Raw genomic sequence first — 24,993 nt, forward strand, 5'->3', positions numbered from 1 at the left:
TTTCACCCCTCAATTAATGTCCTAAAAATTTCAGTATGACCTCATTTCGCTAGGGGAGCTGAATTCTGGGGGAAGTCTTTCACTAGCTGTAACTCTGTAACAAAGCGTTTCCAGACCTATGTTTATTGTACTTTTTTCATTATTTTGATGAGAGGAATGTACCTGTGAAGTATGTTGGTTTGCTTGTGGGGCACTCTAAATATATATATATATATATATTTTTTTCTTTTTACAGTAAAACTCTGATTTGTAGTTAGATCTATTACTACTACAAGTATTCACTTAATTTCTAACTGAAATAAAGCGATTGATTTATTAAAACTGGATAAAAACTACACTACACTACACTTACGAGTAGGTCTTCATTCTTAATTTATAATTATTTGAAATGGATGAAAAAGTGAAATATTTAATAGATTTGTGATTTGAAGACAACATAAGAAATTCATTAAAAAAAAATTAGATTTCTCTGTCTTCATATTTGACAATATTGAATAATAATAATATGGTCATATTTGACAATATTTGAAAATAATATTTTTCAGTTTTAACCAATATAAAATTTTATGTAACTTTCTAAATGATTATGGTTAGATTCATAATGAAATTCTTTTTATGTAAATTATCTATTATACGCTAAATAATCTATTTACTGGCCCAATGAATAATAATAAATTTTGTAGTATTAAAAAAAGGACAAGTCTGTCTTTGATTAAATTCAAAACTTTCTCAACGAAAGGCAATAATAAAGCTCTGCTGCAGCAGTTAGAGTTTTTATGAAAAGGTTAAGAATGTACATAAACAAAAATCTAGATTACTATTTTGTAATGAGTATTCTATATAAAAATGTCTCATTTTACAGTATGTTAAACTGTTTTTTGTCATTTAAAAATATGTTTTCTTTACTTTTTAGTCAGTTTTATGTAATATTATTTCAGCGTGTGATACATAAAAACGATATTCATAACCTCCTTTTATTAAGAAATGCAGTATGATCTGTGCACCACATATTCCAAGTTTTACTGTAATAGGAGTACATATACCATAAATAATTTCTATTTAATTATAATTTATATAAGAAAATATTCTGGTCCCACCCAACTACCACAACGTGGGAAGTTTTCTGGTATTGGAGGTAGATCATTTGTGTTACCAACATGTAATATTACATCAAGTCCTTGAGACCAATGAGCTGCTTTCTGGTCATGTAATAACCAATACCCTATAAATGAAAATCAGAATAGATAATTAATTTTTTTTTAACAAATCACTTCATAGTTGTACTATGCAAGTCTTAAAAATTAATACTAAACAATTTATTTAATAAAATTTAGTGATTGTGAAAAACTCTGATGGTGATAAAGTGAAGTGCTCAAACTATTCATCAAGTGATTGAAATTATAATTGGTATAATTGTAATATCACATTTTTAATGAAGTATAGTATTTTAAAAATTAAAGTAATATTTATTTTAAAAAATTGATTAGTGTAATATTTTTATTAGAAATTAATACAAGGATGTCAAAATAAATGCATTTAAGTGTATTAGTAATTAAAAATTCAGATATAAAAATTTATCAAATTGAAAAAAATGTTAAAAAATTATTTATTTCCATAAATTTCCTTATCAAGTAACATTAAATTTAACTTCTTAAAAAAATAAAAATTTTTTAAATTTAATTTAAAAAAATATGATTAACATGAGTATTTTATTATTATACAGTATGACAATAACCAATATTGTCTTTATGTAAGAACGGACACTCTTCTAAAATTGATTTCTGCTTGGCTAATAAATTGGTTGCTATAGTCACCAGCAATCTGTAATTTTATCACACACCCATATGTTGTGTAGCATGTTCATCGGTGGTAAAGAAGTGGGTGAAGGTACATGAAAAGATTCATTGTTGCTCCTGCCAACTGTGTGTCATGTTGTGCGATTAGTTTTTTGCCTTTGTGGGACAGTGTCGCATAGATTTTTAGAAGACTGTTTTATGCTTGTTGTAATGTTATGAGTGACAGTATTGTGAGAAATTGGTGCCGAACGTTTGTGAGGGGCACATGAATGTGAATGAGGAATCATGAAATAATGGCTATGAAATCATTTAAAAATTTGAACAAATTGTATATGGAATTTTTTTCATTCTCAAATGAATTTTTTTTTTAAAGAAGTAGGCTCTATGACAAGAATCCAGGCCCTTTCCCTAAATTGTGTACCAATACAGGAATGTCATTTGTGGCATCCTGACTGAGGCAGTTAAGAGGACCTCCGTTAGATACAGTGGGAATGGATTGGTTACCGCAACCACCATGTAGGGTTCTTACCCTTTGGGTTCAGGATGTACACATATTTTGATTTAAAAGATATTCTTTAAAAATAAAATTCACACAAAAGACAATAGAGACTAAGTATGGAAAGATAAAAGTCACAGACCACCTTAAATTCTTTTATAAGCAAGACAGAAATAGATAAAAAATCAATAGAAGATAGAACATCAAAACTGGAGAAGCTTAGATTTATTACCAAAGACATCTATAAGAAGAAGAATCTCTCAAAGGCTGCGAAACAGACATTATACAACTGTAGTAAGACCAGTAATCCTGTATGGAACTAAACATTACACCTAACCAATCTCGAAAAATTGCTCAGGATTGAAAGAAACATATTAAGACACATCCATAGAGCAAGAGAAACAAAGGAAGGATACAGACTGAAATCTAACAAGAAGACCTAGAAACAGCGGTAAGGGAGAGGGAAGATTAAATTTCTTGGGACATATGATCAGGATGAATCCAGACAGGCTAAATAAACAAATTTTTGACAAACTGTGGAACATGAAAAGTAAGTTCAACTACCTTTAACAGATGGAAGAGGACCTCCTAAGGACTGGCTTGAAAGAAAAGGACTGTTATGATAGAAATAACTTTCGAAGAATAATTTATAATGCAATGTGTCGTTTGTGTCCCAAGACCCTATACATAAGCCCACAGTGCAGCTTATCTAGTTTTCATTTAACATCACTTTAGCCTTTGTCATCAAATTTTATATTTCTTAGAAAATATAAAAGAAATCTTTTGTAATCGACATAACTATCAACAAAATATTTTTACACTTTTGTATGTTAATCTCTTTCTTTCTCTGTTGATTACACTGAATCTGTTAAAAACAAATGTAAAATAAATAAAAAAAGAAATGAAGAGCATTGAAAAGTACATGCATGTTCAGCATTTTATAGAATATCAGTTCATGGTAGAATATCACAAACTGCATTAAGATTCTTTCTATTCTAATTGCAAGAAACAAATTATCAAATGATTAACACAACACTAAACAACATAAAAGTTTTTGCTAAGAAAAATACTAAAGAGAGTAGAAAGTTTACATGCCAGCATTCACATAATATTTCTAAAATATTTATGTGGTGGGGTATACTATAGACTAACAGGGCTGCTCAAAGGATAATTAATTTCTTACATACTATAAATTCTATTAAGTTAATTTAATAACGCAAACATTACCTGGGTTATCAGCCCTAAATCGTACAACAACAATACCAGAAGGTGGGATAGGTATTGTGTCTTTTATAAGTGGATCTTTAAAATTTTTTTTTATTAATCTATCCTGGGAATTTAATTTTCTAATAGTATCAATGTTATGTACACCTATGCCTGGTTTGGAACCAATAACATAGAAGCTGCCACCATGTAGATGAAATACATGCTGCGTATTAGTATCACCACCTGAAGAAATAAAAAAATTAAATAAGGTAAGGTTAAAGTGGCTATTTAAAATTCATATTAAGTTAAATTATTTTTTGTAGTGAACATAGTTGATCAAAGGTATGAGATTTTTATAACCACTAGCAAATATTTATTAGTTTGTGTAATTTACTTCTAGTAAAATCTGATTTATTTTCTTTCACGAATGTGAAATGAATGAAATGATTAACAATATAATGAAATGATTGTGAAATGAAGATATTAAAGTATTTTATAATCTAAAAAACAAAAATCTAATGAAGAATATTTTGACATTTGATTTATATATATATATATATATCACATTATTCATTAAACCTGCTTGTTGAAATATTTGTGTGGAGAAAGGTCAGCATAAATCGTTATACCATAAAAGTTCAAGAAATTAAAATTATTCATATGTTTTGATTGCAATAACCATAACGATTGCAGGCGACCAGACAGACATGAGAGACCATTTAATTAAAAGAATTGGCTCAGTTTATTCCAAGAAGCATATCATGACAGGATTACTAAGGAATGTGAGCAATGAAGTACTTTCTTTACAGAGCTGTATATACAGCATCATAACAACATGTAACCTACATTTCAGAGGGCTTGCCATTAAGGCCTGCAAGTGGATGCATGCTTAACTCTGTGTCACTTCTTGGCTGTTCAAGAAACATTATTACTGTTAATGAAAGTAACTATGAGTAGTGTTGCTTGTATCTTAAATTCTTTGTGTATCACAATAAAAAAAAAAAAAAAAAAAAAAATGCATATGTAATGTAAAGGAACAATTTAACGAATATAATGCTTTCTATGAGAAATAATGTGTGTATATATATATATATATATATATATATATATATATATATATATATATATATATACAGGATTATCATAAAAGAATGGTGCGGTTTTGAACATGGTTTAAATTAAAACAGAATTACTTACAGTTTATGTTTTTTATTTTTCAATTTTGTTGTCTCAAAATTTTTTTACATAATTAATAAATTTCAATATGTGCGCTCTTAGTCTCGACAAATGTCCAAACGATACTCAACTTTTCTCCAAACATTGGTTAACATTTCTTCGTTAATGGTTGTCATTGCTTCATTAATCCTGTTTTTTAAGTGATTTAGTTCGCGAATTTTTTGTGTATAAACAACGCTTTTGATGTACCCCCACAAGAAAAAGTGGGTGTCAGGTCTGGGCTCCTTGGAGGCGAAAGTATGGGTCCTTGCCGGCCTATCCATCTATCTCCAAATTTTTCGTTCAAAGCGTCCGTGACCAATGCATTGAAGTGCGGGGTAGCACCGTCTTGTTGAAAATAAAGTTGATGAATGTTTTCGAGTTCATCCAGCTGAGGAAAGCAATAATCGGTTAACATGTCAAGATACGCAACTCCATTAATTGTTTATTCAGCGAAGAAGAAAGGCCCTATTACACCATTTTTCATCACACCACACCAAACATTAACTTTAGGCGAATCGCGTTGTTTCTCAATAATTGCGTGTGGATTTTCAGAGCCCCATATTCGTGAATTGTGTCTGTTAACGCATCCATTCACATGGAATGTAGCTTTGTCTGTAAAAATTATATCATCTAAAAATGATTCGTTTTCACTTATTCTGTTCAACATTTCAACAGCGAAATTGTAACGTTTTACACCATCATCGGGTTTCAATTCCTGCAGTATCTGGATTTTATAAGCGTGTAATTTCAGTTTTTTATGTAAAACTTTGTGAACTGTTGATTTTGGAATACCTAATTCGACGCTTCGACGGAAGATGGACTTCCCAGGACTTCTAATTGCCGATTGTCTAATTAGTTCAACCGTTTCGTCTGGTACACTTGGTCTGCCGGTTGATTTCTGTTTCTTAACTGATCCAGTTTCTTCGAATTGTTTGAACCAACGTGTTATATTATTTTTGTGTGGTGGATCTCTTCCGAATTCACGTCGGAACGCACGTTGAACTAAAATTACGGATTTTAATTCAGATATCATTAAAACACACTTTGCTTTGTCTTTATCCGAGAACATAGTAACTCACTAAACTCACCGCAACAACAATACAAGAACTGACGTTGTGGTTACAACTGCTGATAAACAAACTTTTGGGTTGGAGGCTTTCAGGGATACCAATATAACACCTAGAAATTTCCCTACACTCTTCCTATGAATTACTGAAACCGCACCATTATTTTATGATAAACCTGTATAAATATATATACACACTGTCACTGTCAAATGTTTCGCATATTATATATATATATATATATATATATATATATATATATATATATATATACACTGTCACTGCCTAGCAGAAGAGATCGATCATTCAAGTATAACATTTAAAAAAACTTTATAAAAATGTACAATTCAGCATAAAACACACAAAATTCTGCAAGTTAAATATATAAAGTCTTATAATTAAAACTTGATTTGTTACAAACAGTAGAAAAATACAAACAAAATTCATCTTCTAAGAATTCAACTTTTTCATCTTTACATTTATATCTGTCATTAATGACCCAAAATAAAGCTAGAAAAAAATATTATTTCATTGAAACTGTTTAACTCAGCAAATTTTGGAAGCTTTATAAATTTTTTTTCTCCAGACCTAAAATTTACTTAGTATTAACTTATTAAATACAACAAAAATTTGTTAAAAGTTAACATAAGTGAGAAATTTCAAAAGAATTGAACTCTGAATGGTGCCTCATTTACCTACACACAGGTGTCACAAAAAAAGTCTGGAACAGATAGTGTGAAGCAGAAAGTTAATATACCATGTTTAATATGTAAGAATGCATTATATAAATTATTTCAACTACAGCAGGGAGAAAAACTCTTGCCTGTAAATGAATTCAAAATTGCAGAAAAATGATAACATTAAATTAAAACTAACAAAGTAGCTAAATTTGTGTAACAACATACAAAAGTATAAAATAATAACTAATTACAATTATCTAATAAAGTACACCAATAGTTGTGTACTTGGAGTGCAACTGGTGTGCTTTTCTATCACTTAACCAATCTACACACAAATTTAAAAGTTTTTACATAAATTCTCAAACTAAAAAGTTTTTTGTTATGCTGTAGTAATGCTCAAAAAGATTTATTTAACTTGTCTAAAATTAAAAATTTTAATAAGTTTTCAGTTACTTTTTATCTCCACAAGGGTGAAACTAAAACTTTTTTCCAGGCTATTAATATCCACAGTATTACATAACTTTCAAAATTATATGTATGTCTTAAAATGGAAATCTTGTTTGTTATGATGAACTTTTATTTATTATTTTTCATTGTTTTTTCATATGATAAGACAAATCATAAAAGGCTTCTCTATGTATTATCAGATGACTGGATAAATTAAAAAAGAATTCAGTCCCTAGAAATTGAATACAAAACCAGTTAATTTTGAAACCAGAAGAATACTAAAGACTATCTATACTAAACTACCTAGCTAGTGTTAACATGATTAAACAAATGAGAAATACAATTTTTTACCTTTATCAATGAGTAAAAGTTCTACTCTTGAATGTAGAGGAATATCTATTACATGAACACATTCACAGATTGCCTCACTATCTGAACAATAAGATGGACGTTTACCAGCGTTACATAATATATTTGAATGTTCTAAGTCACTATATTGACTTACAAGAGGTGAAGATGGAAACATAAATGTTATATTATTTAAACGTGGTTTTATTGCATCTTCTAAAAAAAAAATATTGAATTTAAAAAAAAAATTATACAATAAAAGTTATACAAATAATTACAGTATTAAAATATGACATACTTTTTAACATATAAAACTAATGAATACAGATACATAATTTAGAGTACATGTTATAAATGTAAAATAAAGATTATAAGAAATTTAGACAACCTATTTACCAGTTTAAACTATTTCAGCACTTCATTTAAGCAATTATTTCTACAGCAAAAATTTTTTTAACAATTTGTATAATAACTCAACCCCAGCGTAAAATCAATATTTAAATTTTTTATGAAAAATTTAAGGACTGCTGAGTCACTAGTTGCAACTTAAGTTGTCTGTATTCAGTAGTTTTCTAAATGTTATGCATTTTATAATTTAATAAACTGTTAACTATAACTAATTTATGAGGTTTGTATCACTCAATTTTGATTTTTGTTTTTACTTTACTGGCTATGTAGCTCTACAGTATACTATATAAAGGAAGAAACTTTTGAGGCAAATTTTTTGAAGTCAGGCTTATTGCAGATCGTGGCATTTCATGATGCCCTCTCAATAAAAAACACAAATTTTAGCATTGAACAATTGTAGAAGGATATTTGTAAGTTTCTTTTTTGCTTAATATATCCAGACAGGATGGACTGATTTGGATGAAATTTGGCACAACGATTTCTGTACATGTGGGACATTTAATTTTTGGATCTCATAACTCAAAATTTTATTCGAAGGTTAGGTCAACTTTTTTCACATAATAGGGATGATAGTTTCTGATGGTGTTGGTCTTATTCAAAGCCCCATAAAGGGATGACAGTTTATTTTTGGATTTGGGCAGTTTCTTTTCCATTAAATTGGTATGTCCATTTGCTTATGATTTTGGGGTAATTTTATTCAGGATGTGGAATAATAAGCCTAATTTTTGCTTTTTTCATCCGTTATCATTTTGCTTAATACTTTCAGACAGGATGAAATGATCTTTATTTAATTTTGTATGATGACAACTGTATATGGGTTACTGATGTTATTTAATTTTGTTTACAAATGGTCAAGAGGTGAAGATATATATATATATATATATATATATATGGTCACTGTGGGTTGCATACCTCAAAATCTTATTCAAAGAGCTGAGTATACTTTTTTCTCTTTGGATTCATTAAGTTATTAAGGCTAGGCTTATTTGTATTAATAAGTTTTAACTTATATATTTTCTGATGCGAGTGTATAAATAATTCAGTTATTTTTTCTTTGTTAATGATTTATAGATCAATAAAGATGATTTTATCCTAAAATTACTGAGCAAAATATTGCTAATTTTGTAATCATATAAAAATAGGTACAAAAAAGAAAAAACATACCTGGAAAATCCTTTGTACCTTGTATATGAACAAAATCAAATGGTAAATACAATGTTAAGTCAAGTTTATCAGCGGCGAGATCAGATGGTAATTTATTTAACGATTTAATTTTTGATACACATAAATAATCATGTGGTTTTAACAAACAATCACTTTCTGGAACAGTTGTTAACACCTGTAAAAAAAGTAATAACATTTATATATTTGAATACTTTAGTTGATTAATACTTAAGAGAAATATTTTTTTTTAATAGCTTCATTATTTAGATAATAGTCTCTATATGAATTCATTCAGAATACAGTGTGTGTAAACTAAAATATAATGGGGTGTACTTAGTGGGCTGTTTTCCATAAAACAGCAGTCTAATTTAGGAAAATTACAGAAAAACTATACTGCAGAAGTAAGATTTTAATTCCAATTTTTATGATAATGTTCTTGGGCATGTGTTAAATATATACTGCATGTATATTTTAATTAAAAAGAAGAGATATGTAAATGATAAGTGAAAAAAATAAATCTGTCTCAGATTATTTATTTTACTGTTATTCTATTATACTGCTTTAGTTTATATTATATAATAAAAAATAGAAAAATATTTATTTAATATACACAATGTACATTAAGTCTTCAGCCACTCTTGAAAACAACATAGTCATGGCAATTATTGTTCTCAAGATAAATTTCCATGCTAAGTTTAGCAGGAAAGATGAGAATTGAAGCTGTTTCCTGTTGCGCATTGTTAACTTTGCTGAATATTATGTGGTATATCAGTATGCCAAGGTCACTGAAATGCAGATTACTGAGCCCTACATGCAATGGATGCCTTTATTTTGTTCATCAGAGGGACTGATTGCATAGTAAACATAATTATTAAGAAGAAACTGTGACTGGTTCTTCTAGTACCTCAGGTAGTTTATATGTATCATTCCCAGTAAAAAGACAGGGATGATTAATGTAAAATAACAAATTAATGTATCTCTTTCAGTTATGAAATAATGAGTTAGTTACATGCATGTTATAACATGCTAAATCACATGTAGAAAAAATGCTTTACATGTAATGCTTTTGCTTTTATTAATTTTTTTTTTATCATAAAAAAAAAATATTAATTTTAATAAGTAAAGAAAATATTTAAGATTATTTATTTAAAAAAATATAAAAATTCTTTTTACTTTATGTTTTTCTGTGTATTCATTATTTGAAACTTTTGTGATTGGTGGAGTTACTGAATGAATAGGTGGAACATAAGTAAACAAAGCATATGCAGTTGCTTGCTTAAGACAACTAGGACGAGTTTTAACTTCCAACCAATAAGATCCCTCTTTCTGATCAGCTTTCAAAACGCAGTCTACTCTTTCACCTGTAAATAATTAATTAATGTTAAATTATACATTACAAAAATATAAAGATAGAGCTATGATAAACAATTACTGAAATAATTGGAAAAATAAGAAAATGCTCAAAAGCAGTTTATAAGAACGTTTAGTTATAATTTAATTCTAGATGCCTTTAATACCTTTTTTGATTTTAATTATTTATTTATTTTCATTTAAGTAATAGAAGCAATTATTTTTATTTATATAAGAATAATTAAATAAATTAAAATACTAATTATTAATAATGTACAATTTTCCATCATTTTACACAATTTGCTTGTAAATGCGATTAAGTATGTCATTATTAGGAAAACAAGCGAGTGTAATAAACAGATGTAAATAGAATGTAAAAAAAATATAAAACGTAATAGAATGTAATATAACAAATGCAATCTCTGTTTATTGTAATAAACAGAGATTTATTTAAATTCAAATAAATAAACATTAAATAGATATAAATATTTGCAATTTCCCATTTTTATTTTAAATTCTAGAGCAGATGTTCACAGTAGCTTCCGTTGGTAGAAATACACCATAGTGTAGCCGATGATTTAATGACTATCTTACTTTTACAAAAGTCCCTGGTGTAGCTCTAATACTCAAATGTCTTCTTCAATTTTCTGCTCCAAATTTTCAAAACTGAGCATTGAGCATTAGTGTACAATAAACCAAACATTTTAGGTGTGACCAAAGGTAGAAATCTATTGGGTTTAAATCCGGTGATCTTGAAAGCCTACGTCCTAAAATTGTAAACGTGAAATATTTGTGAAAAAGGGTAAAATTTTTCTAATTTTTTGCTGAAATTGAGTACTGTTTGGGCTATATTCTTTGCTAAGAAAGGTTTTCTAAACCTTTTTTTTCTAAAATATTTAAGTAGAAAAATTGCAATTTTCCCCTCAGAAGTTTAACATGGTATTAGCTGCATATGTATAGAAAGATACTTACTGCACAAAATCAGTTCATCCTATCAGAAGATATTTAGCAAAAAGCAATGTGAAGTACATTTCTTATAATGAGATTTTTGAGAAAGTAGTCAACAAAGATAAAAATAGAAAGAACAGTAATATTAATTTACTCATTTTAATGATATATATATATATATATATATATATATATATATGGATACTTTAAATGGGTAAGAAGTAAGGAGAAAAAAAATGTTACATTGCAGTTTTCATTTTCACCAACAATTAAATTTGGCACATCAAAAAAAAATTACTAATATAATTTCAGTATATATATATATATATATATATATAAATGTTCGTTTGTGTACGGCTTCAAAAACTCAAAATTTTCTGCACCGATTGAGCTTAAATTTTAGCACGATAATAAACCGCATCAAAGATTGTTTTCATCTATTTTTAATAAATCTATCTATCTATTTTTAATTTGTACAGTTTTTTAATAAATAAGAGGCTAATAAATCAGATGGTAATGCAAACAAAGGAAAACCAATCAGATCAATGCAAGATGGCCGCTGTCAAACACAACGACCAATCACAAAGAGCCCGTATGGCCGTTGCCAATGTAAACAAAATCACAACTAATTAAGTAACAAATTTCTTTGAATTATATTTAACAGCTAAAAAATCTGTATTTTATTAAAAAAAAACACCAAAACAAAAAGAAAAGCCAACAAGAAGGATGACTTACAGTAAATAAATTAAAACACCCAACTTTCTTATAGCCCAGATAGACTTAAGACTATGCAAACAAAAAAAGTCGAAATAACCAAATACACAGAAAATAATATTCCTACATAATTACCAAAAATCCTTTCTTATGTTATTTTTTTACATATATATATGACCAAACCATCGTTTTTGGTCATTTAGCGTTCTTTGCTATGTAAAAGCAAAGAACAAAATTCACAAATAGTAACACTGAAACCACCCAACTAAGTATTCGTTTTTGTTTTGTTTTTTCTAACCTCCGAAACCACCATTATGCATTGCTTCAGATGATGATATGAATGATCTATAGCGTATGAAAATGCCATGCCTTATCGGGATTCCAACTCGGAACCACCGGATTAAAGTCCGAGACGTTACCACTCGCGCCACGGAGGCCGGCAAACATATTCGTTAGGAGCCGAATAAAAACACGACTTACCAATATGGCGTTGTGTGTCAAACCAATTTTATACGGACTATAATTACTTTTAATACGCGAAACCCTTTGCAATGATTGAACATTAACTTAAACCTCTTCAAAAATTATTCCTTTTCAACTAAGCCACATTTTGATATCATTGTTTTTCTATAACACAGCTGGAATTCTTTTCGTTTAATGATAAGAAGCTTTGTCGAAGACAACCGAATTCTCTTCCAAAGGACATAATACACCGCTAAACTATTTCTAAATAATTCAAATTCGTGTAATTTTTTTACGAATCGCATTTTTATCAAAATCTCACCTTTTTCTCAATTGACCTGCGGGGTTTTGTTTTCTTTGGAGACCGTAATTCATTAGTAGATTCATACTCGAGAATCACGTTGTACACGGAAGCAGCACAGCTTCTACTTACGTTAGCAGTTTATTAACATCTTAAATCAACGCCGTTTGATTATTCTGTAATTTGTAAGCATTACTCTGCTTTTGTAAGCATTTAAAATGATGAGTTTTTTCGCACGACTAAGGGCTTTTTTCGCAGCCCACAAATCTTTATATATAAAAATGTTAAGTTCGTTTGTGAACGCTTCAAAAAATCAAAATGTTCTGTTACTGATTGAGCTCAAATTTTAGCACGATATATAACCCGCATCAAAGATTGTTTTTATCTATTTTTCGCATCAGTCACATACCCGCGACCGCGAGAAAACAGTTTTTTTAAACTGTGGTCAGCTGTGTACCAGTGACCGCGCCATCTGCCGGAAGCGAGGGGAACACTCGCCATACTAGCTAACGACAACCGCAGTCACATGTGAAACAATACCTCCTGTTCCCAATTACATTGTTTATTAATAAAAAAAAAAAAAAAAAAAAAAAAAAAAAACGTATCCACTTGCATCTGATTCGGATTATTATACAATCTGAATTAAATATTCAGTTTAATCGAGGTACTTTTGTGTGATCGTGTCGTGATTGAGCTGCGCCTTTCACCAAGCTCTGAATTTATTAGAAAACGACCAACAGTGGGATATATGTATTAATGACGCGTGCAACACTGCATATCCAAACCAAATTCGCGCATTATTCGCAATTATATTGACCGCTTGCTTCCCTTCATCTCCCACAGAGTTATGGGAAAGATATCGATCGCATATGGCTGAGGATATTTTGCATAGAGTACGCCTAGAAAATACCAATATGACCATGGAATTTACAGAAGGCATTTACAACGAAGCATTGATAAATATTGAAGAAAAGTGCTTAGCTATTGCAAATAAAGTTCTTAGTCAATTGGGAATGCCAGCACCCACCCGAGCTGCGATTGCTTCATTTGATGTGGATTTACGCCGTGAACAGAGTTACAACATTGGTGATCTTCAGTCATATGTCCAATCAAACATTCCCAAATTAACGGGTGAACAGAAAGGCATTTATGATCGCATAATGCAAATGATAAATGACGGAGATGGGGGGACCTTCTTCTTGGGTGCGCCAGGAGGAACTGGGAAAACATTCCTCATTAGATTGATTCTAGCAACGGTTCGATCAAAAAATGACAATTATCCTGTTGCGGAATATTAATCAGCCAAAACTCTGCAACGGCACGCGACTTGCAGTTAAGAAATTGATGAATAACGTAGTGGAAGCAACGATTTTAACGGGGCCTTTCAAAGGTGAAGATGTCCTCATTTCTGGAATACCCATAATCCCGACCGACACACCATTTTAATTTAAAAGATTGCAATTCCCAATTCGATTGGCATTTGCAATCACAATCAAGAAAGCTCAACATCAATCTTTAGAATTAGGTAGTTTAGATTTAGATGCGGATTGCTTCTCACATGGGCAACTGTATGTTGAGTGTTCCCGAGTCGGCAAACCAGATAGCCTTTATATCTACCCAGACAGTGGAAAAACAAAAAAATATTGTATATCCACAGGTATTGCAAAATTAAACTTCTATGAAACGTATGCTTTGTTTTGTTTCTCATTTCTCATTCATGCAACCACAATGTGCCACAGCGAAGCGTGGCGGGTAGAGCTAGTATATATATATATATATATATATCCTATTTATATAAAAGAACATATCTTGACTGACTGATTCATCAACACCCAGCAAAAAGTACTGAAGATAAATTGATGAAATATGAATACATTTGTATAAATGTTCTTCTAATGATGTGTAGTGCATACTAAAAAATGATTTTTTGAAATTCTGAGTTAAGGGTTAAAATGGAGTAACATTGAAATTGTATGTTTTTTTTTAATTTCTTGGTAACAAATGAAGATAACTTGATATTTGATATGCGTAAACTTCAAGTAAATATCTAAAAAAATTCTAGATTTTTCAAAATTCACCTTGAAATGGGTGAAGAAAGGTAAAAAAATTTGGACAATGCTTACAAATTTTCCCCATACTGACTGTACTAAATGAGATACACACTAGATTGGGGCTTGCAAATACTCTTTAGATAAGTATTTAAAAGCCATTTCCGGGTTTTTTATAATTTTGATTTTTTAAGGGGTGTGGCGGTGTACGGCTCAACCAACACAGCCACTGTTGTTGTATGTACGTGACTGTCTGCATCTGTCTCTGGTACTCAACTAAAAAACATAAAAACGAGAAACCAAGTACGGTCACCTCCTAGTGGTGTTTGTCAGGTAACGATAAGAATTGGGCAAAATACATTCTTACCCATACGAAGTACAGGTAACCAATTATAACTAATGTTTTTACAATGGAGGCCAACTGTTTTGAAATTCACATTATTAGATCACTCAAAGTTTCTGGTTCTGTGCTGACCAAACTGTTGCTCTGAAGAAGTTACAATACACTGATACTTTTTATAAATTGCACAGGCTTTAATTTTTATTTATCATTATTATTCTCACAAGCATGCGTTTAATGAATATTGCAGGGTCCAAGTGTCAGAGCCCTCTGGCTAGACGGAAAGGGTGTGCGAAGCGAGCCGTAACCGGGTAAATATTTCCTGATCGCGACAGGAAATGAAAGTAACCATATAGAGCAGGTGAAGCCGTGACGGGGATGCTAGTGTATTATATATATATATATATATATATATATATATATATATAATAACTGTAATTGCTGTAATATATAATAATCACTGTATATGTAATAGCTGTAATCGTGTTTGTTATCCTCATGGTTGTAAAAATAATACTGATAAATAACAATTAAACCTGAGAAGCTTTTTTTTTTCCAATGTTTCGCTCATTCTTGACACAGAAGCTCTGATACACTCCTGCTGTAAGCCAACATAACCTTTTTGGTTCGCCTTTCCATTAACCTAGAATACCTTATATCTTGGGAAGGGGTCAGAGCTGAAAATCGGATATGTTATAAAATGCATAGTCTATTATCTTTACGTCAAAAAAAAAATCAAAAATGGTATTAGGTCATTATCCAAGAGGAAAATTCACAACTTCATCCCCAAGGGAGCTAGGGCCTTGATCTATAGTTTAATACCTTCTGTGGGAAAACAAAAATATATCCTGAAAATTTGAAAGCAATCAGTTCTCATGTGATGCTGTTGCAAATGGACAGAACCACCACAAACTTTTGTATTTGTATATTCGATGTGTACTACAATATATGTGTATTTGTATGTATCTAATATGTATTAATACACATACATACATTCATCCAGAAATATTTTGTTTTTTGATCATAATAAACTCCTTAAGGAGTAAATGTCAAGATTTTTCAAAGCAAAGGTTTTCCGACAACCATTCTTTTCTAACTATAATAGTAAAATGTGTTATTGCTGTCTTAAGGTAGTTTTCAGCTAGTTATTGAAGTTCTAAATCCCAGTGTTGAAACGAGGAAATTCCTGCAACCATTACAGTTTGTCACAGTTGTGGTTCCATAACCATTTCAACAGGACTAGAGGATTTATTTTATCCCATCTTTAGAACATAATTGTATTAGTAGCAAGCGAAACTGTTCCCAAATGGGAATTAAACACGTAAAAGGAGATGAAAATTTAATAATAGTTGGAGATTGGAATGCAAGCATTGGAAAGGGCAAGGAAGGAAATATAGTAGGTGAATACGTGCTGGGGAAAAGGAATGAAAGAGGGGACAGACTTATAGAGTTTTGCACAAAGTATAATTTAGTAATTGCCAACACCCAGTTTAAAAATCGTAATAGAAGAATATGCACATGGAAAAAGCCAGGTGATACTGCAAGGTATCAGATAGATTATATCATGGTTAAGCAAAGATTTAGAAATCAACTTATCGACTGCAAAACTTACCCTGGAGCAGACATTGATAGTGATCATAATTTAGTGTTAATGAAATGTAGATTGGGATTTATAAACCTGAAGAAAAAGTGTTAGATGAATCTGTGGAATTTAGAGAAGCTTGAGGAAGAGGAGCTAAGGAAGATTTTTGAAGAGGACATCGCAAGAGTTCTGAGTTAAAAAGATAAGGTAAACAAAAATTTTAAAAGTTTTTTTAGATTTTTGGACACTTTTGGTCCAATCGATTGCAATCAAAAGAGGAGGTGCACAACTAGATATTACAATAGTTCTAAATCCAAAATTTCAACATCCCACGACTAATCGTTTTTGACTTATGCGAGTTACATACGCATACGCATATACGTACGTACTAACAGACGTCACGCCGAAACTAGTCAAAATGGATTCAGGTTTGGATGGTCAAAATGGATATTTCCGTTGAAATCTGAAAACCGAAATTTTTTGCGATCACAATACTTCCTTTACTACGTACAAGGAAGTAATAAATCTATTTTATAGAATATGCAGATTAAAAACACAATTTTGGATTATTTCAATTATGTGCCGAAGGATATTTTCCAAATCAAGATCAATGCTCAAATTTTAAGATCTAATCATTTTCTTGTCACAAAAACAGAAAATATAGAGATAAAAATTTAGATAAATGTTTTTCTTTTTGAGGAGGACATTGCAAGAGGTCTGAGTAAAAAAGATAAGGTAGAAAATGTAGAACACAAATGTAGAAAATGTAGGTATATAAATTAAAATCGAATAATGTGTTAAACAAAGATGGTACACCAATATATAATACGAAAGGTAAAGTTGATAGATGGGTGGAATATATTGAAGAGTTATACGGAGGAAATGAATTAGAAAATGGTGTTATAGAGGAAGAAGAGGATGTTGAGGAGGATGAAATGGGAGAAACAATACTGAGATCTGAATTTAAAAGAGCATTAAAAGATTTAAATGGAAGAAAGGCTCCTGGAATAGACGGCATACATGTAGAATTACTGCGCAGTGCAGGTGAGGAAGCGATTGATAGATTATACAAACTGGTGTGTAATATTTATGAAAAAGGGGAAGTGCCATCAGACTTCAAAAAAAGTGTTATAGTCATGATACCAAAGAAAGCAGGGGCAGATAAATGTGAAGAATACAGAACAATTAGTTTAACTAGTCATGCATCAAAAATCTTAACTAGAATTCTATACAGAAGAATTGAGAGGAGAGTGGAAGAAGTGTTAGGAGAAGACCAATTTGGTTTCAGGAAAAGTATAGGGACAAGGGAAGCAATTTTAGGCCTCAGATTAATAGTAGAAGAAAGATTAAAGAAAAACAAACCAACATACTTGGCATTTATAGACCTAGAAAAGGCATTCGATAACGTAGACTGGAATAAAATGTACAGCATTTTAAAAAGATTAGGGTTCAAATACAGAGATAGAAGAACAATTGCTAACATGTACAGGAACCAAACAGCAACAGTAATAATCGAAGAACATAAGAAAGATGCCGTAATAAGAAAGGGAGTCCGACAAGGATGTTTTCTATTCCTGTTACTTTTTAATCATTACATGGAACTAGCAGTTAATCATGTTAAAGAACAATTTAGATTCAGAGTAACAGTACGAGGTGAAAAGATAAAGATGCTACGATTTGCTGATGATATAGTAATTCTAGCCGAGAGTAAAAAGGATTTAGAAGAAACAATGAATGGCATAGATGAAGTCCTACGCAAGAACTATCGCATGAAAATAAACAAATACAAAACTAAAGTAATGAAATGTATTAGAAATAACAAAGATGGCCCAATGAATGTGAAAATAGGAGGAGAAAAGATTATGGAGGTAGAAGAATTTTGTTATTTGGGAAGTAGAATTACTAAAGATGGACGAAGCAGGAGCGATATAAAATGCCGAATAGCACAAGCGAAACGAGCCTTCAGTCAGAAATATAATTTGTTAACATCAAAAATTAATTTAAACATCAGGAAAATATTTTTGAAAGTATATGCTTGGAACGTAGCTTTATATGGAAGTGAAGCTTGGACAATCGGAGTATCTGAGAAGAAAAATTTAGAAGCTTTTGAAGTGTGTTGCTATAGGAGAATGTTAAAAATCAGATGGGTGGATAAAGTGACAAATGAAGAGGTATTGCGGCAAATAGATGAAGAAAGAAGCATTTGGAAAAATATAGTTAAAAGAAGAGACAGACTTATAGGCCACATACTAAGGCATCCTGGAATAGTCGCTTTAATATTGGAAGGATAGGTAGAAGGAAAAAATTGTGTAGGCAGGCCACGTTTGGAATGTGTAAAACAAATTGTTAGGGATGTAGGATGTAGGGGGTATACTGAAATGAAACGACTAGCACTAAATAGGGAATCTTGGAGAGCTGCATCAAACCAGTCAAATGACTGAAGACAAAAAAAAAACGAAAAAAATAAAATACAGTACATATAATACCTAAAAAATGGCTTCTAAAAAAAATTTATTTAATTAAAAATTTAAAAAAAAACAACAAAATTTTAAGAAATTATTTAAATAAATTTGTAAAAATACGTGTTTCATAATTTGTAGCGTATCAAATTTGTAAAAATGAATGCTGATAATTATTAAAGCATACCTGGTGCAAGTATAACTGATTCAACATCTTTTGGTGTGAGTGGATGTCCATCCATTGCAATAATAAGTAGCCGGTGTTTTTCAATTTGGATAGATACTGGACAACCCAAATGACCACCAGCATATGCGATACGAATTCTATGACGTTCACCAGATGTGATGTTAAATTTTGTGAATGGTAATGTTGGCTTATTTTTTATATCTGTCTGACAAACATATAATTATTAATAAATAAAACATTTTTCTTAAATTAAGTACATTAAACATAATTAAGAGCTGATTGTATATTTGTAACAGATTTTTTGAGATTGATAAGGTAGACTACAGTGAAAAAAACAAGTAATTACTACTATATTTCATAAATAAATGGAAAAATTTGAAAAAAAAATTGTAAATATTATCACTTTGTAAATTTGTGAAATATACTTGTAGACCTTTTGGAAGTTCTGTATGTCTTACATTGGTTGATTTTAGAGTACCATTTGGAAATTAAAAATGTGAAGCAAAGTCTTCAGATGTGAACTAACACCATAAATGTTTAATCAAAGCTGAGTTTAATTTAATTTTTTATTACTGATGGCAACATTCAATAACACTAAAAACTAAAAAAAATCTTTTGAGAGCATATTTTGGAAATGTAGGAAGCAAGTTGTCATCTCAGTGTCCTCATTAGATGTTTAGAGAATCATTTATAAATTATGTATTTACTTATTTATGTGCAGTTGTATTTGAGGAGGTTAGAAAATAAATTTTACAACTTTAATTTTTGATATAAAATCTTTAATGCGCTATATTCTAATATCATTTATAATCTAAGTTCTTCCATTTTTTAATGAGCAGTGGTCACATACTAGTTGTTTATCACTGAACTAAGTAACTGTCAGATTTTAATCAGTGTTAGTCTTTTCATATTAATTTTGATATTTATTTTGGCTGATATTATTATTATTATTATTTTTCAGAATTTTATAACCAAATTAAAAAAAAAATTGGTTTATGCGATAACATGAATTTAATAAAATTTGTATATCTCACTGGTGTCTGGAGTATTACAATTTACATGTATTATAATGACTATGTGTCCAATTTTCATAAAATAGTTGGTAAATATCTATTCTTTTAAATTACTTAAAAATGCCAAATTCTTAAATTATTCTTATAATGGTAATCTTATTAAGTTAATGATAACCTTTGCACTCAACTTAAATCGATAGCTGACTGAATTTTTTGGTATTCTTTTCTTGTTAAGAAGTCTTTAAAATCATCCACATTTCTATATTTTTTCATGTATCAAGTGCCTCCAGTTTTTAGAAAGTCAATTTAAAAAAAAAATTGTAAAATTATTTTAAAACTGATTTAAATTAATTTTGCTTGTTGACTACAAACATAAAAAATAATTTTTTCAATTACAGGTAAGAAATGGGCAATAGAAACACTACTTAAACTTGATAACTCTCCTATCTGATTTCAATCATCATCAATACTAGTGCTTGTGTCATCTGCAGAAATTTAACCATCTTCACTATATATCATCTGAAAATATGTTGCGTAAGATGATGTTCAATCAGTGCTATTGGAAATACAAATTTTTTAAAAAATATTCACCACCAAATTGTTTGTAAGTTCCAAGCAGTCAGAATTCCATGATATAAAAAAGTAAGATCAGATTCTTCAGTGTTCCTGTTGGAGTTATTCGATTTATGAGGCAGTCAGAAGCCAAATTGATTAACTCCAGATCATCCATAACTGAGAAAACGTGAACTAAAGTTAACTAACTCTACATAATTACCGATTGCTTTTATTACTGTAATAAGTTAAACATGTATAATACAAAAATTAAAAGCTGTTTACATTAAATTTAAACAGTTTCATTAGCATTTTGCCGTAATTATAGTAAAATTCCGGTCATTTGTTGGAGTTAATCACTTTATCAAATGAATGCTGTTGTTTGATGCTGTTGTTTATTAACCATAGACTAGCCAATGTTATCTTCATTAAACGCATTAAGATCACAACATCATTTTGATGTTCAGCATTACTGCCTGAACAGTCATCACTATCATTACTATTAACTACACCATGTAAGCCAGATAACTCTGCAAGTGATACTGCAAAGTCTGGGTCTTTTTCAACATCATCACAGAAAGTACTAATTTCAGAGTTCTGTTTTTAAAGTACTGTTTTTCCTTTAAATTTACTAAGCTGTGAAAATGCTAAGTCACTATTAACTTAATAACCAAAATTACTTACTAAATTATCACTTACTATCTTACTAAAACCATTCACTTCACGAAACTTAAAAAGTAATAAATCACTATTGACACAATATTTTATCAGTTACTTTGAGGTTAGTTTGGAGTTAATCAGATTTGCAAGTGAAAACTTCTGTAACTTGTTCAGATCTCAAAGAAAGTGCTGAACTCTGTAACCAAACAACTCAAGTAAGGAGTTAAACAGAATAGCCACTGAATAGAAAGATTTTTCTGCATTAATAAGCATCCACTTTTGGCGGAAATTTTTAAATTGGAGTTAATCACTTTGGCTTCTGAGTGCCTCGTATTGCAATTGCTATTCATTGAGTATAAAAATATTTTAGGTGAGCTGTGAAAGGGATTTAAATAAACATCAAGTAACTGTAGTGAACAACTCATTCCACTAGGAATACAAACTTGCTCTGTTTTAATGCCTAAGCATTTACGAGTATTTTGCCAGCTCAGATACTCACAGAAACTGTTCAGAACCAACAAGCTATCTAATTTTAAAAGGGTTCTAAGTTACTGTTCCATAGAGATTTTATCCAGTGTAATACCAGTGCATTATCGATCCATCCTTTTCATTGCATCATTTGGTAATTTTTGGCAGTTGGAAGAGTTTTTCATTTGAATATAACATAATGTGGAAAATGTTACCACTGGCGAGGACTATTAAAAAGACTGTATATATTGCTGTTTCTCTGAGCCCCATCTGTATGCATGAACAATTTTTTGACAGTTTTTTCCTGGCATTTTGAAAAGTATTGACATCTGACCACCATTTTCTACTTGTTTTATTAATTATTTCTCTTTACTAAAAGTTCAATGAGATGCTTCTGAAATTTTTCCTTATGAACATATGGCAGATGTTGGTATCTCCAGGTATTTTTCTGTACGATTAGTCTATATCTGTTCATGAAATGAGGCAACCATTCTCAGTTTCTTTAAAATCTGAATCTGGTATTTACTGATTGCAATTGGTCCGGCCTTTAAATGAGCCATCTCTACACATACAGCAAACCCTTGCTGCCAGCTATCTTGAATGTAGGATGGTAGCACAGCACATACATAAACATTGTATTCTGCTATGAAATGCCCTCCTATTTCTATTATTCATTAACAGTTACACAAATCATGATAATGTAATGACAAATCATGCCTACTGAATCAGGTTTGACGGTACACTTTCTGGCTAAGTTAACATCTGGTGTTAATCATTCCTACCAAAGATATGAATCATCCACTAAATAATTTCCTACAGAACTACAATATGTTATTTGAGTAACTTTATATGCTGATAATTTCAAATTTTACTATTGCTGCTTGATGAAGTCACATAAAACACACATCGTAATTTTTTATGGTATATTTTGGGGAAAACAGTGTGTTTGTTATGTGAACATAATATTTATTATCCTATTATCAAAGTTTTTTTTAACATACTATTAGCACAATTATATGACATTTTTTTACACCATACAAAAAAAGATCTTTCACTATACTTACAGATAGTTAAAATTATTTTTTATTTTTCTGGAGTATACCTTTGATAAAAAATTCCAGAACAAAAATGGAATCCTCTATCTTGTAATGACTAATAATTACTATATATTCACGAGTATGAACTGAAAAAGATGAATACACTTTTAAATTAATGTATAAATTTCTAATAAATAATTACTTACCTCTACATGTGCTCGTCCATTGATAAGAAGAACTGATGTACCTGGGGTAATATTTCCATTTGCTGACAATGAAGATGGTGGTGTTGATGATGACCATTCATTGATTACAATGTAATGTTTGGTATCATCATTATCATATAATTGGCGATGCACATCTCGTCTATCAGCTTGACGAACAATAAATGGACCAAATAAACCGTCTAAGAGGTCATTACCTGTATGAAAAATATCAAGCAAAATAAAACTGACAGAGCTTGGGTTATCATCCTTAAAGCTAGTTTAAGTTTTAAAAATGTTACTATCTTAATTTTCTTTTAGAAGTTTATAAAGCCAGATAATGATTGCTATTACTAGGGAAAAAAATCATAAAATCAGAATATGTCTCAACTCTTACAATCACTAACCAAAATAAATAATATAATTAAAACTATATTGAACTCCTCCTTATTCTGACTAAATAAATGTTAATGACAGTGGCTTTCATGAATTTTATGATATAGATAATTTTTGCTTATTCTAATGTATTTTTTTATGCCAAATCCAAATATGACCTCCAAATTTGTCCTAAAGACTACATCTTTTTTTTTGTAATTGTCCCATGTAAAAAATTAAAAATTGTAAAAACAATTTATTTTTTCTATGAAGACTTACACTTGTAAAGATTTATTGGGAGGTCAGTATTTATATTAATAGTGAAATATGAATATGTGAAAATATTAATAAATGAGCTATATTCATTAATTGCTCAGAGTGGAATTATCTGGAAGAGTGACCAGAATAACTATTATGGTATTACATCATAGAATTACATTAATACTAATTGTTTATTATGATTCTCTCTTTCTTGGATAAATAGAATTATTACAGTGATAAGATTTAATTAATAGACTTTATCAATGATATAATTGATATAGTCATTTCAATCACTATTTTTACTGTGCCTTGCAAAATAATCACCAGAGAATAACCTTCACCAGAGAATTAGCCATGAGACCTATTCAATAGAGTGAAGAGTTATCTGTTCCAGTTACACCAGAAACATGGAGTTTAGAAGAAAATGTTGATGATGAAGAAGATTACTGTGATTTAGAATGGAAGAAGAAAAGGATCCAAATATCTAAGGTGGAGTACTGAACCTCACAAAGTTACAAGCATAACTTATTTTGTCTAAAATGCAGAGTTACTGGCTTCATGGTTAAAAGGCTGGAACCTCCTTAAGAGTGGCACTAAAACATGTTTTTTTCTGTGTTTGGTAGCAAGAATATGTTCTCCTTGCAGGATAATACAGTATGTTACAATGATCTAAATTCTTCATTGGATTTACTAGACAGCAAAATAATGCTATGGAATGGAAAGTTTTTAATAGATTTCTCTAAAATGAGTTTGAAATCAATCCTCCTTTACCACAGAAATGCCATCAATTCATCTTAATTGGGCAGCACAAATGAAAGAGATGTATGATAGTATGAAATTTTCATTGTCAATGATATATTGTGAAAAAAGTATTCTTGACACATATGTGGAGAGCTAAATAAAGATGGTAGACATTTTATTTAGACTGTATCCTGATCCCCTAGGGAAAGACACCCTCCAATCACCCCACTGTACCTAGTTCTGATGGGCTTTACTGGAGGTAAACCTTGGCGTATGACATCTCCAAACCTTGGCATATGACATCTCCAAACCTTGGCATATGACATCTCCAAACCTTGGCATATTACATCTCCAAACCTTGGCATATCTCTCAGTCGCCTCGGCCCAGGATGCTACCAACACAAATGCCACAAGCAACATTCCCATCGGTGTAACTATTACAAAAAATAACAAAACACATTTCTA

The 24,993-nt window shown here is 30.3% G+C and overlaps 1 protein-coding gene across 1 annotated transcript in view; it reads right to left on the reverse strand.

Moving 5' to 3' along the window:
- Window positions 1–1,070: 1,070 nt before the first annotated feature.
- LOC142322692 (uncharacterized) overlaps window positions 1,071–24,993 on the reverse strand; it is a 46,394-nt gene continuing 22,471 nt past the window's right edge. Inside the window, 9 exon segments of the mRNA XM_075361772.1 lie at window positions 1,071–1,222; window positions 3,520–3,741; window positions 7,259–7,471; window positions 8,828–9,002; window positions 10,001–10,188; window positions 19,219–19,395; window positions 20,369–20,406; window positions 21,887–21,891; window positions 23,161–23,369. Coding sequence (XP_075217887.1) covers window positions 1,071–1,222; window positions 3,520–3,741; window positions 7,259–7,471; window positions 8,828–9,002; window positions 10,001–10,188; window positions 19,219–19,395; window positions 20,369–20,406; window positions 21,887–21,891; window positions 23,161–23,369 — 1,379 coding nt within the window.

This window comes from Lycorma delicatula, chromosome 4 (assembly GCF_047948215.1).
Source record: "Lycorma delicatula isolate Av1 chromosome 4, ASM4794821v1, whole genome shotgun sequence".
NCBI classification, from domain to species: domain Eukaryota; kingdom Metazoa; phylum Arthropoda; class Insecta; order Hemiptera; family Fulgoridae; genus Lycorma; species Lycorma delicatula.